Source organism: Phragmites australis, chromosome 2, assembly GCF_958298935.1.
Source record: "Phragmites australis chromosome 2, lpPhrAust1.1, whole genome shotgun sequence".
NCBI classification, from domain to species: domain Eukaryota; kingdom Viridiplantae; phylum Streptophyta; class Magnoliopsida; order Poales; family Poaceae; genus Phragmites; species Phragmites australis.
This window is the reverse complement of record NC_084922.1, coordinates 41,910,159-41,923,706: the sequence shown is the minus strand read 5'-3', so window position 1 is coordinate 41,923,706 and position 13,548 is coordinate 41,910,159. Positions and strand designations below refer to the sequence as shown.

Here is a 13,548-nt window from a genome sequence, read left to right as displayed (position 1 = left end):
CATTAAAAATGTATATAATTTGACTAATCGTTGATCAAAATTTACAAATTTGACTTTTGCAAATCCTAACACGTCTTGTATTTTGAAATGGAGTGAGTACTATTTACCAACCTTCAGGAGCGTGTTTGCCGCACTGCTTGGTGGTCGGAATGTGTCACTGATTAAGTGATGAGAAGTACCCTTCCATAATGTCGATTAATCGCCGTATCAAACATAACCCAACTCATATGCTCAAATTCACTTATAACTGGTGTTCATAAGTACAAGTGGCATACAGTACATCGAGTCCCTTCTGACGTTTTATTTCTCCGACCAAGTGAGAAGAACAGTCACAAAACAATACACTTGTTACTAACGACTACCAAGCAGGCATGTCTAAGTAGCATTAGATTGCCTACTTCTTCCTCTTGATCACTTGCATTGGCAACCCGCCCTTCATCCGCAGAGTCAGTGAGAGCACGAGCCCCGGCCGCTCCTCACCGCCGACGAACCGGAAGCTAAACCTCTCGAATACGCACGCGACGATGGACTTCATCTGAATGTACGCCATCTCCTTGCCGAGGCACATCCTTGGCCCCGCGTGGAAGACCGGGTACTTGAACGGGCTCTCCGGCCGAAAAGCGCCGTCCTCGCCGAGCCACCGCTCCGGCCGGAACTCCTCGCAGTCCTTGCCCCATATGTCCTCCACCCGCGCCATCGCGTACGCGGAGTAGGTCACCAGCCACCCTTTCCCGACGAACGAGCCGTCCGGCAGGAAGTCGTCCTGCTTGCAGCCGTGCGTGTCCACGGCCACCGGCGGGTACAGCCGCATCGACTCGGTGATGGCGGCGTGGAGGTAGTGCATGTCGCGCAGCTCTTCGAAGGTGAACGTTGCGCCCGGTCTCCCGTGGCTGGAAGCGCGCGCCGCGTGGATCTCGCGCACGATCTTGTCCTCCACGTCGGGCCGGGTGAATACCAACCAGAAGAACCATGTCAACGCCGAGGACGTCGTGTCGCGCCCGGCGAGGAGGAAGTTGGTGACCACGCCCCGGAGGCTCTCGTCGCTGTGCTCGCTGCTCGCGGCGAAGCGCGATAGGAAGTCGTCCCTGCACGCCAGCCCGGCCTCCCCTCTCTCCCTGCGCTCTCGGACGATTTTGCCGGCGTAGCCATGGATGGTGTCGAGCGCCTCGCGCATCCGCCTCTCGGGCTCCATGTTGAGCAGCCTCTTGACGCGCCACAACGACTTGACCGGCGACATGAACCGTGCCATGATGGCGTTCTGCGCGTCGTCAAAGGCGCGCATGAACTCGGCGCTCTGGGGCGCGTCCATGCCCTCCTCGGCGAGGCACGCCGGATCCTCGTCGAAGGCGACGCGGCAGATGTTGTCGAACGCGAAGCGCTCGAGCACGTCCTGCACGTCCAGCGTCCGGCCGTCGCGCGCCGCCCGCTCGAGCAGCGGCAGCAGGCGCTCAATGACCTCGAACCGAACGGTGTCGACGACGAAGTTCCGTAGCGAGCGCTTGCTGAACTCGTAGCTGGCGGCCTTGCGCTGCCACAGCCACTGTTCTCCATCAGAGTTGAAGATGCCATGTCCAAGAAAGTCCTCGATCATGGACACCGTAAGCTTGCCCTTGGGGTAGTTGCCGAAGTTGGCCTTGAGGATGTGCTCGACGTTGGCCGGGTTGGCGGTGATGGCGCCGCCGGTGAGGCCGAGGGCCTTGAAGGTCATGGTGTGAGTGGGGTCGCGCTTGATGACGTCAGTGGACCAGTCGAGGAAGCGGTCCCGGTTCTTGACGAAGTGCGGGAGCGTGCCGATGAGCGGGTAGGTCTTGAGGCCATGGGCGCGAGGCTGCTTCTTGGGGTCCTGGCGCAGGAAGAGCAAGCAGAGCAGAGGGAATAAAGGGATGAGCAGGACGAGCTGGAGAGCAGGGGATAAGGTCAGGGAGAGTTCCATGGCGATTTGGCTTGCGAGTGACGCGAGTGATTCGGGTCACTGTGCTTGGAATGTGAGGCCCAGGGGCAAGGTCTCTCCTCGTCTTATGCACCACTGGCTGGGGCGCTGGGCTGCACGCCGCTCGGCTCAATTATTTGGTGCGTCGTGTTCTGCATGGTACCATGTGGCCCAGAGGTTTATGGCAGAAGGTCAGAACCCTCCTTGGTCAAATTAGAAAGAAGTATCCATTGCTTAATCTAGTTTAATTAATGGGAAGCTGTCGCTAGGACTGTCAGGTTCTCGAATTAAGAAACCAAGTCAAAATTTGGTTATGTTAAAATTAGGCTAACTAAGATCGGAGCAAATATAATAGTGTTTGGTTTAAAGCGAGTCAAAGTTTTAGCCTGCAAAAATTGGGAGACGGGCGTTTTAGGCTTAAAAATCTCATCTAAGCTTTACTTTAGAAAAAAAATTGGTCTGTTAAATTTTTCAAGATGCAATTAAATTTTAGTCTTGATCTAAATAAAAACCTAATTTTCTAGACGTGATTAAAATTTAGATTTGCATGCTGGTGTCACCAACGCGCTAGATATGGTCGTCAGACGTTTATTAGATTAAATGATTGGTGACAAGACTTGAGACGGCAAATGCCGACAGATGCTTTGCTTTGTTTAAGATTTGCTTGCTGATCAAGACGTGAAACTTTCTGACCATAATGCCAAGTGGATGTTCTTCTTCTTTCTTCTTCTTTTTTTTTTTTGAAAGGGGATAGTATTATATTAAAAGGACAGCACAGCATATCACCAAATTGCATACAGCATTCTAGAGAAGAAAGAAAGATACAGATGAGAGACAACACGGTCCTCCTCGTATTCCTCCTCCACTCCTCCGTCGGTTCGACCGTATAGTCCACCCGTAAAAAGAGCAGCCCAGGTCGACCATAACAGGGAGCACTCCCCATTCCACTCCTCTTCCCGACGTTGATGAAGAAGGCACAATATCAAGTACCCCAGAGCCTCCCTTCGAGCACATCTTCACGGTGAACCAACAAAAGCACCTTCGTCGCCCAATTCGGAAGAGGCAGACAACCACAAGCACCTCCACCCTCAGCAGCGAAGATGGAGGCCTAGAACATGCTTCAACGCGATTGGACCACACGCCAAACGAACGGAAGACCAACAAACTGCAGCAGAAGGAATGAGGAACAACCCCCCACCCCCCCATCGCAACAGCACACAACCTCCCTCGACCATCGCCGGAGAAAACATCAACGCCACTATCATCGCCGAAGAAGTCAAGGAAGAAACAAACCCACTAATCCTCCTCTCCGCCGGAGAGGACGAAGAGAACCACAGGGACCAAAAGCCTCGACCTGGCTTGCTTGAAAGAAGCCTAGCCGGGTTGCCAAAAACTAGAATAGAAAAGCTACTTTTACAAGCTGCTACTACTACTTAGAACCACCATAAGTCAAAAGCTAGGCGCAAAGGCGCAGACGCCAAAGAGCTTGCTAGGGAGGTTGCAGACGATGACACCGCACAGCACCGGCACCTGACGCACAACTCGAAATGGCTCGCACGCCCTAAGCCCGGTCGTCGCTGCCGCCGCCACAGCCCACCAACCAGAACACCACGCATTACACCACAGGAACAAACCCTAACTAATCTAAACTTCTCTAGACGTCGATCCACCTAATCCTCACCCCCGCCGGCAACGAGGAGGCCGCCGGAGGGAAAACCTGGAAGATAGACGTTGGTTCTCAAAGTCGTCTGACGAGTCGTCTCTTGCTACTATAGATGGGAAACTGACTTTCCTTCCTCCTCCAATCTCCCTCCCTCAGTTAATCAATATTTAATATCGTATCAGCGGCGAAGTGACACCTTTCTTTCTTCTTTCAGGGCAACTTGCGCCTTATTTTTTTAGAAGACTTTGCTACTGTCACGGGTAAGCAGCAGTGGATGGGCCGAACTAATGTTTGATAGCAACTCTGAAGTCCAAAACTCATGCTGTTGCCGGGCATCATCTGATCTGAGGACCCAGGCCAGGCCTATCATGGTTGAGATAGAACGTAGCAAAGTGCGATTTCGAACGGTCCAGCAGTTGAGGCCCAAAGCCCAGCTTACTACCGAAATTAAATCATAGCCTGGAGTCCTGGACTAGGATAGTAGCAGGCTGTTGGACGGGACATGTCAAATAAAGTGCCGTTCCTGTCAAAGAAAAGAGGAATCTCAAGCTAAAACTAGAGCAAATTTAACCAACATCATTCATATTTGCAAGTAAAAACCGCCACCTGCCTCTTAGAGCAGGAGGCAGCGCATAATATAATGCGAGAATCGAGCGTGCCAGAGTTCGCGTTTACGGATGCCAACTCCGACACACCGTGGAGCTTTGCAAGCAACTGATCCCAACCTCGCCCGCTGGTCGCTAAGTATAGCCGACCTTTTTTCCGATCAATTAAGGTGATCATCGCATACTTTCGGTTTGCAAATTATGTCGGCAACATTCGGAGACGGCTGTCCATCTCTTTATACTCGAATGTGGCATCTGGTGACTCAGTGGTCAGGAGCTACGAGCTTGGCCCCATCATCGTGGACGACAACTTCATCGTCTGTCGCAAGCTGGTGGACTCGCATCCTGAGCCGTCCCAACCAACCAAAGAAGGCCGTTGCCTTCCTCCTCATGCTGGTCACCTGGTAGGTTTGGAAGGAGTAACGCTCGAGTTTTTCTTTTTTTAAAAAAAACATCGGTACAATTTGTAGACACACGTGTACGTACCCATATCTCACATGTACGCACTCATACAATATATTGCTGAAGAAGATCAGAGGTACAAAATTTGAGTATTGATAAAGTCATCACATGTCTCGTTATCGAAAAGTACATCGTCTATTACTGAAAGAAAATTTTGTCTTATAAGACACAAAGAGTAAATATAGAATTTAATCTTTAACAGATAGTAGATACAACTATCTTCCCTAACCATCCATGTCGCTAGAGATTTTCAGCTGAACGAATATTGAGCTCCTAACTTGTTTGTGAGGAGGCGAGAGCGTGGACAGTAGCGGGGCAAAAAGAAAGAAGTGACCTCTTAGATCCGGGTTAGAGGGCTGTGATATAAATCTTTTTGCTACCTGTTGCTCCTCCCAAACTTTCTGGGCTTTTTGCTCGCAATCTTTTTTCTCTCTGGTGCTTTAACAAGCTAGTAGCAAGCATGATTCGACGGGGGTGAGCATTTGAGGATCCAATAATGCGTGCGGTACCTGCTTACACAACGACGAACACATGAATGAACTTGCTGAAGAGATAGGAACGGCAAAAGTGAGGGGCTTAGTTTATGGACTGTATCGATCACATTTACACAGAGCAGAGCGAGGAGACGGAGCGTCGCGAGATTAAAAGCATGGCTTAAACCGATCATTCTCCTCGCCTAACTAATTCAATTCCGAATCAGGGCGTCCGGCTAGCTAGTCATTTGCCACTTGCCTTGTGCGTTCCTATCCACACCCGATTACAAGTTCTCCATGACGAGATAGATCTAGAAAGGGGCCGGACCTATATATGCGTTTTAATTTGCTGGAGTCGACTTTTGTGACGCAAGCATGTATGCAGATGCGTTCTTATTAGTGTTGATTTGCTTGTGCGCTGAGCTTAATCATATCCTTTGAGATCTGTTAGGCATCCTCTCTCTGATTCTCTAGCTAGTTATCTCTTGATCATACAAACAAGATCTCATGATCAGTGGTGAATCTAGGGTCATTAAATAGGAGGTGCTCTCTCTTTTCTTCTTTTCTTCTTATTCTCTTCTTCTTTCTATTTGATGTCCAAAAATTAAAGGAGAAGCTCCCAAATACGTCCCAAGCCCCTCCATCCCCACTATGGATCTGCTCCTGCCTAGAATCCCCATTAGGCAATAGGTTGAGGCTCTGCGGGTTTTAGATCCGACGGGGTGGGTTCAGGTGGGAAATTGGACCCTAAGGCTGTCAGGTCAGGTCCAATTTTAGGCAGGTTCAGGGCCTGAGGTGGCCTCTGCACCCACAGGTCCCACACGGGCCTGGCGGGTTTAGACATGTGTTATCCTGCAAAGCACGAATAGGGCATGTTGCGTGCATTGTGTGAGTCAGTTGTGCATGTGGGACCCATGCGCACGTGGTGGCCAGTGGGAAATTTGGGGGACAACACAACACCGCGATGGTTTTTGACTAGATGCCAGATGCGTCAAGCGTGGTTGAGGCGACGTCAGCTATAGCAAAAATGGCTCTATTAAGTCATAATTATGATTTTAGTGATTAATGATAACATAGTCATTAAGACTAACATGTTTGTCAAAAATATATTTTAATAGGTATCATGGATACAATACATCAAGAAATCACCACAATTGGGACAAAGTTTGATTGAATTAGAGAAGTCCTAGGAGAATTGACCTCACCGGAAGGTATAGTGTAAAGGAGTTTGCACTCATCAGAGCATTGTGCACAAAGGCTGAAGCCTCATTGGATAGTCCGGTGCTCTATGTGTTGAACTCACAGGAGTATTTCTAACAAAAAAGGAGAAAGTTGATGACCTCACTGGATAGTCCGATGATTTACACTGGGTAACACCGGAGCATTTCTTGCAGAGAAGAATACGAGTGCAGAAAACTAAAGATCAATTTACCAGAAGGCCCGGTGCTTGGTTCGTGCACGCCGGAGTATAGCATCGGAGTATTTCTTGCAGAGGCAACTGCAATTGCTAAAGAATGAAGATTAACTCACCGGATAGTCCGGTGATCACAAAGATAGTTGCACCAGAGAATTTTCAGGGAAAAAAAGAGAAGGTTCAACTCATCAGATGGTTCGGTGTGAATGAAATGAACACCGAATGAATGCACCAGAGTATTTTACACAGAGAGGCTTCAAAGGCTCGGATGACTCAAGATAACTCATCGGACTATCCGATGATCTGGTGATAGATTCGAAGGCATACCAGATTGTCCGGTGTTCACAGAGGCTGTGAGTGGAGTTTTAACGGCTAGTTTCTAAGTTTGTACTCACCAGATGATTCGCTGTTAATACTACTGTTCTACCGGATCATCCAGTGTTAACAGTTTTTTCTGAGCCATTGAAAAAATAGCTAGTTGGCGGGTTTAAGGCTATAAATACCCCTTCACTCAGTCATTTGAAGGTGTGACATGCTGCTGTAGTCTAGAGGAATCTCATACACACTTGAGAAGACATCCAAGCCACTAAAATGCTTAAAGTGATTATCTAAGGCAATTAAGCACAAGATTAGAGAGTGTTTAGTGCTTATAGGCCTAGAGTGAGTTGTAGCTAGGTGCTGCAGCTTGAAGAAGGGATCAACGAGTGATCCTAACTTGTATAGAGTGGTACGTCAGTGCCTTTAAGTCTTGGTGACTCGCTGACATCTTAGGCCTTGGTAGCTCAAGCTTGTTGACCCTCCGACTTGGTGTGGAGTGACGGTAAGAAATGTGTACGGGGACACGGAGATCCTTGACTTGGTGGCTCAAGCTTCGAAATGATCACAACGGTAAGAGACCGGAAGAGAGACTTGTGGTGAGGCTTTGCCTTGGTGGCTCATCCGGATTGAGATATTATTTTTGTGACTTGGTGGCTCAATAGCCGTGACTGGGTGCCGACCGGGAGCATATTCTTTGTAGAGCTCCAACGTGGACTAAGGGTGATATTCCTGCCATCGATACCACATGATAAAAATCTCTTATGTCGAGTTTGTCTCTCTACCTTATTTATGTTTTCATATTTACATACTTACAATTTACCTTGCTATAGTAGATTGCAATCCTTTTAAGCAGTAGACTAGACACACTAGATAACCTAGAGCATATTTAGATAAAAATTGAGATAGATTTATCTTATGAAGTTTTTAGAGTCAATTTGATTTAGGTTTCTAAGTGTCCTAATTTACCCCCTCTTAGAACGTCATCGTTTCTCCCATCATCACATAGTCCATATCTTGGGCCTATTCCTACATTCCCCAAGCCACATCAGCTGGTGTCTCACTTGCCAACTGTCGTTGCCTTCCCCAAGCCACACTAGTTGGTGTAGTCACCTGCTAGGGGCTACCATGACCCGCAACTCTATGCGTCGCTGGCCATTGTCGTGTGCCTATGGCCCATCAGGCGGCCGCCGTGCAGCAGCAGCCACCGAGGCCCCCATCGCTGACCCACCGTGACTGCCAGCGCTGCTGCCTACGTCCCGTAGATTTACGTGCCACCGGAAGAAGCTAGAAGAAGCGCAACAGGCGACGGGTGCCCTGTCAGGTCTTGAGTCCCCACTAGGGCTAAGGGTGGGGTTCTTTTGCACTTGGTTTGATTTGTAGATCCGGGTCGGATTTCAGATCGGATGTATTCTTGCTGCACTCTATTCCAATCTAACTCGTTGCCACTCCTAATCCCCATAGGCTATAGTCTCCTGTCATTACGTATGCATGCGTACGTCGCTACCTAGCACCTCAAGGGTAGGGTTCAATTTATCGACAGTAACCGATCAAAATTCGCGGTTACCGAACTTACCGCTCTAGTCCGGTTTCAGAAACCGAACAATAATCGAATTTAAATTCAAAAAATTCAAAAACATAAAAAAAAATTCAAAAAAATAAAAAAAAACTAGAGATAATTCTAAGACCTTATGTGAAAAAAAATTCAAAAATAATGTCATTTGCATCATATTCTATAGGGAGGAAGTTTGAAAAAATGAAAAAAGTTGAAACATGCGGCTCAATTATTAACTTAGGTTAAGAAAAAGCTTAACACGCAAACACATATTTTTTTTGTGTAGGAAGTATCTTAAGAGAATCTTTAAAATTGATTTCATTTCATTTAGAGTTTTATTAATTTCTCCATAATTTTTACAAAGTTCACAAGCATAAAGTGAAAATATTAAGAAACAACACTGTAATTAACTTTTTCATGTCTAATATTATTTTTTCTACATAAAGAATAGTATAAATAAACTAATAAAAGTGGTTTAACTAATTTTAGAGGTGTGATAGGTCGGTTGTGAATTAATCTAGTCACAACATATTTACACAATCCTGCATGTTACAGTAACTAATTCATGAGTTCATGTATTTTTAAAAGACATAGGATCATATAAGAAGACTAAAAAAATTAGGTTCATGATTTTTGGATTAGCGAAGAGTAAACTATGCATTTAACTTGGTTTAACAATTACATTTTCTCATAGAAAATTTTTAACTTTTTTATGAGTATAAATACTTTTATCATGTAGATCATGTTACATGGAAACCAACAAAATTTGTTTTACTTGATTTTAATCTCAGATGAATTAGTTATTAATTTTACAAGATTAAGCTAATTTTTAGGGGTTTTTGTTGAACTTAACTGAAAATCGAGAAAACCGCTCGATAAATCGAGAAAACCGAGCGGTTACCGATAAAACCGTGTGGTTACCGATAATACGGAAAATTCGAGAAAATCGCTCAGTAACCGATCCGATTCGACTGGTTATCGAATGGGGAATATGGTATTTTTGTTTAAATTTCAAATTTTAGAAAATAATTTTTGTGTGAATTTCAACCGAATTTTGAGCGGTTATCGTGATAACCGTATATTTTCGGTTACCGCTAGGGAGCGATTACCGTTTCAAAAATGATAAGTAAAACCCTGCTTAAGGGTGCTTAGATCAATGCATGTGGCTTGTCAAACAACTAGACTACCACACGTAAGTAGTAGTACTACTATGTATATATAATATGTGATTCAAGTGTTAATTAGCACTGACAAGCTCCCGTCAGAAAAGGTGAGATTAGCACCGTCAAATCCAGTTGGTTTTGGACTACTAGTATATACAAGTTTCAAGTCAAATCCAGCTTCTCCTCTGAACAGCTGGTGTGCCCCAAGAAAGAAAGTGCAAGAGGACACACGCAGCAAAAGCGGGTGCAATGCATCTGAACAGCTCTGTTCGTGGCTTCATGCATGTAACTCTGTCTCAATTTCCTCTTCTGTTCTTTTGGAAGAGCAAAAGCCAAAAGGAGAACGGCGCCAACAGGCACGATCGATGTCTAGCTATGTATGAGTTGAGATCAGCGGAGGAGATAGACGAACTCTTCGATCGATCTAGCTATTTGCTGACTTTGAGGGATAACAGATAACACCTAGCCAGAGACAACCATCAAGTCCGGTACTATAATATGGTCCATCATAGATCGCACTCAGGTCTGGTTCTGGGTCGCTTCTGTTTTGGAGACGTAGCTTTCCGAAGCCGCTTGCATCCACCGTGTATTATTTTCTTCTTGTGGCTACGATTTGTTTATAAAGAAAAACATGTGCCTTGGAATGTAATGGTCCCTCCTTTAGCACCTCGACAGCGACATGTCCATGGAAATGGCATTGTAGCTTAATTTGCTCGAAATACTTTTGAAGAAAAACGAGTTCTGCAATACGATCGACCTCCCTATGTGTACAATGAGTGGTCTTTGCATGCCACATTCGAAATACTAGCAGGCAAGCATGCGTGTCGGCTATAGATGTTTGCTTATCTGATGATCGATCGCTTCAAGGTTACAAGCACACAGTGATTTGCGACACCGGAGATACCTCTGCTGATTCCTGTCTTCGAATATGTACATCTTGTTGCCTCGTGTTCATGTCAAATATGACCAAATTCTGATGGTTTGCCGCTCTACTTGTTACGTTGATGCCGCAGCACTATCCCAACTTAAAGAAGCCGTCGAGATCTCTTTGTTTTAGGCTTAGGCTTGGATGGCTAGTGGAGGTGGTTATTTCTCTACTCATCGGGATCAAACACTATAATTATTTTTTATGTGTCTTATTAAGATGTAATTTTTTTAAGTAGATGATATATTATCGATAGCGAGATATTTATGATGATTTTGTCAATTTTTAAGCTCTATATTTTCAATCTTCAGTAAATATTATGTGAATACATGTATCGTGATATGAATATACAGTTGTACTGATGTTTTTTAAAATAAGATCTCTTTGTTTGTCCCGGTGGTGTTCACCACCGATCAGGAAACTCAACAGAAGCCTACCGACTCCTTTAACTGATGGGTGGGCCCGCCCTGCCACCAACGAAGGCGAAGCCACTCGCGGCAAATGGCCGACGTCTGCGCTTAAACGGATCCAACGTGGATGGGCCGGCCAGCGGCCTTACTCGATCGGAAGAAATAGCTCGAACTGTCCAAGATGCCCCTGCCGCGAGCAGTACAAATAGAGCAGTGCACCCTGCACATCTCCTTCAGCTCAAGGCCTTGTCTTGCTCCTTGAGTTCTCCAGCCCCAAGCTACCCGGCCATTTGCTGATCACCAAGCTTGCAGCTTGTTATCCCTAGTCATTCACCATGGGCTGCTACGGTGATTTCTTCGAGACGGCCAAGCCTTACATCGCCATGATCTCCCTGCAGTTCGGCTACGCCGGCATGAACGTCATCACTAAGGTCTCCCTCAACCACGGCATGAGCCACTACGTGCTCGTCGTCTACCGCCATGCCTTCGCCACCATCTCCATTGCTCCGTTCGCTCTGATCCTCGAGAGGTAGCTTTCTGAAATTCCACAAACGGGAGCAAGTTGAATTATTCCTCTGCTCTGTTACAAATGCACAGTAGTTCGTCCGAAGCTGATCATACCATCACTTGATTGGACATGGCAGGAAGGTGAGGCCCAAGATGACATGGTCGGTCTTCCTCCAGATCTTCGTGCTGGCACTACTAGGGTTAGTGCACACTATTAACAAATAATTTTTTTGTCTTGTCATTTTGTGTACCGAACTTGAGCTCTTTAGGAGAAAAAACAGAGATAAGTGGACGCTCCAATTTTAAGATTCCATTATTTGTCATGAAAAGGTCTCTGCAGCAAACGTGTTTAGTACTGACTAGTGGTAGTACGTCACGAACTAATTGTCAGCTTTTGTGAAGTAGTAATAACATGTGATTAACCTCGTGCATGTTGTTAATTACAGGCCTGTCATTGACCAGAACTTCTACTACGTCGGTCTGAAGTTCACAGGCCCAACCTTCGCGTGCGCCATGAGCAACATCCTTCCCGCCATGACCTTCGTGATGGCCGTGATTTTCAGGTATACATCATCTGAAAATGCGATGAGCACAAGTGAAAATAGCTGCTTGGAGCTCAGATTTAACATTGTTCGATTGATCGGTGTGCAGGATGGAGAAGTTGGACCTGAAGAAGGTGAGGTGCCAGGCGAAGGTGGCCGGCACGCTGGTGACGGTGGCCGGCGCGATGATGATGACGCTGTACAAGGGCCCGCTGATGCAGATGGCGTGGACGAGCTACGTGCAGCCGCACGGCCACGGCGGGGAGGCGCCGGTCGCCGCCATCGACCCCAGCGGCAAGGAGGGGTTCCTGGGCTCGCTCTTCGTCATCATCGCCACCTTGGCCTGGGCCTCGCTCTTCATCCTGCAGACGCACACCCTGAAGCACTACGCGGCGCCGCTCTCCCTCACCACCCTCATCTGCTTCGTCGGCACACTGCAGGCCATCGTCGTCACCTTCGCCATGGAGCACCGCCCCTCCGCCTGGACCATCGGCTTCGACATGAACCTCCTCGCCGCCGCATACGCAGTGAGTCTCCGATCGATTGGCATTTAACATATATAATTGTTGCGCCAGATAAAGTGCTAACGGATCTTGCATGCATCTGATGTTTCAGGGCATTGTGACGTCGAGCATAGCGTACTACGTGCAAGGCCTGGTGATCCAGAAGACCGGGCCGGTGTTCGCGTCGGCGTTCAGCCCCCTGATGATGATCATCGTGGCCGTCATGGGCTCCTTCATCCTCGCCGAGAAGATATTCCTCGGCGGCGTCCTCGGGGCCGTCCTGATCGTGATCGGGCTCTACTCCGTGCTCTGGGGCAAGCACAAGGAGACCCAGGAGAAAGACGACGAGGCCTTGGAGCTGCCCGTGGCGTCCAAGACGAGCGGAGTTTACGATGACGCCACGTTCGTCAAGGAGATCGCCGCCGCCTGCGCTGTTGGAGATGACTCGGAGTGCAAGAAGGCAAATGGGGTGAAGCCATCCTCCGATGGACACGGAGCTAGTGCAGTTTGATGCAGTCTGCAACTCCAAGTGTTCAGCTGAGCGCGGCTAGCTGGGTGGAAGAGGCGTTGTCCAAGTGCTAACCGTATTCTCATGTGCGTGTGCGTGTGGGTGTGTCCCTGCAATGATCGTGTTTACTGACGTTGCGTGCATTAGGGTCGGATGATTGAGAGAGGCTGCAACTGCACTGCAGAGTGGGAGGAGTGGAATAATTTTGTTCTGTGCCCTTTAAATTTTGCTATCCATTTTGTAATCTGATGGATCTAGCTACTAGTATATTTAACCTGTATTTTCTTCTCATTTTGTTTTGGGAGAAAAAATGTCGTGTTCTGTCATTTATGCCATGAACATTGTATTCATTTAGAGCATCTTCAACCGACTTGCTAAATCTTATTCTATAGAGAGTCTCTCTAAAAGATTCCTTCTCTATTTTTCTATACGCTCTAATCGACTCCTTAAATCCCGCCTTTAAATCACACTCACTTATATTTTATTTTTATTAGTATCATATAAATAAAAAAATATTTGCAACGGCTAAATTTTGTATATGTTTGAGTTTTATTTGAATTCAAATTGAATTTA

At 46.9% G+C, this 13,548-nt stretch overlaps 2 protein-coding genes across 2 annotated transcripts; one reads left to right on the top strand and one right to left on the bottom strand.

The window, feature by feature from the left end:
- Positions 1-228: 228 nt before the first annotated feature.
- LOC133908949 (cytochrome P450 CYP94D108-like) lies at positions 229-2,004 on the bottom strand. Its single transcript, XM_062351185.1, has one exon. It carries the CDS (start codon positions 1,931-1,933, stop codon positions 395-397), a length of 1,539 nt encoding a protein of 512 aa, XP_062207169.1. The 5' UTR covers positions 1,934-2,004; the 3' UTR covers positions 229-394.
- A 9,080-nt stretch (positions 2,005-11,084) lies between these two features.
- On the top strand, positions 11,085-13,329 carry LOC133908948 (WAT1-related protein At5g07050-like). The gene is made up of 5 exons (XM_062351183.1): positions 11,085-11,444; positions 11,560-11,622; positions 11,869-11,985; positions 12,074-12,491; positions 12,580-13,329. Exons 1-5 carry the CDS (start codon positions 11,251-11,253, stop codon positions 12,976-12,978), a joined length of 1,191 nt encoding a protein of 396 aa, XP_062207167.1. The 5' UTR covers positions 11,085-11,250; the 3' UTR covers positions 12,979-13,329.
- Positions 13,330-13,548: the final 219 nt, after the last annotated feature.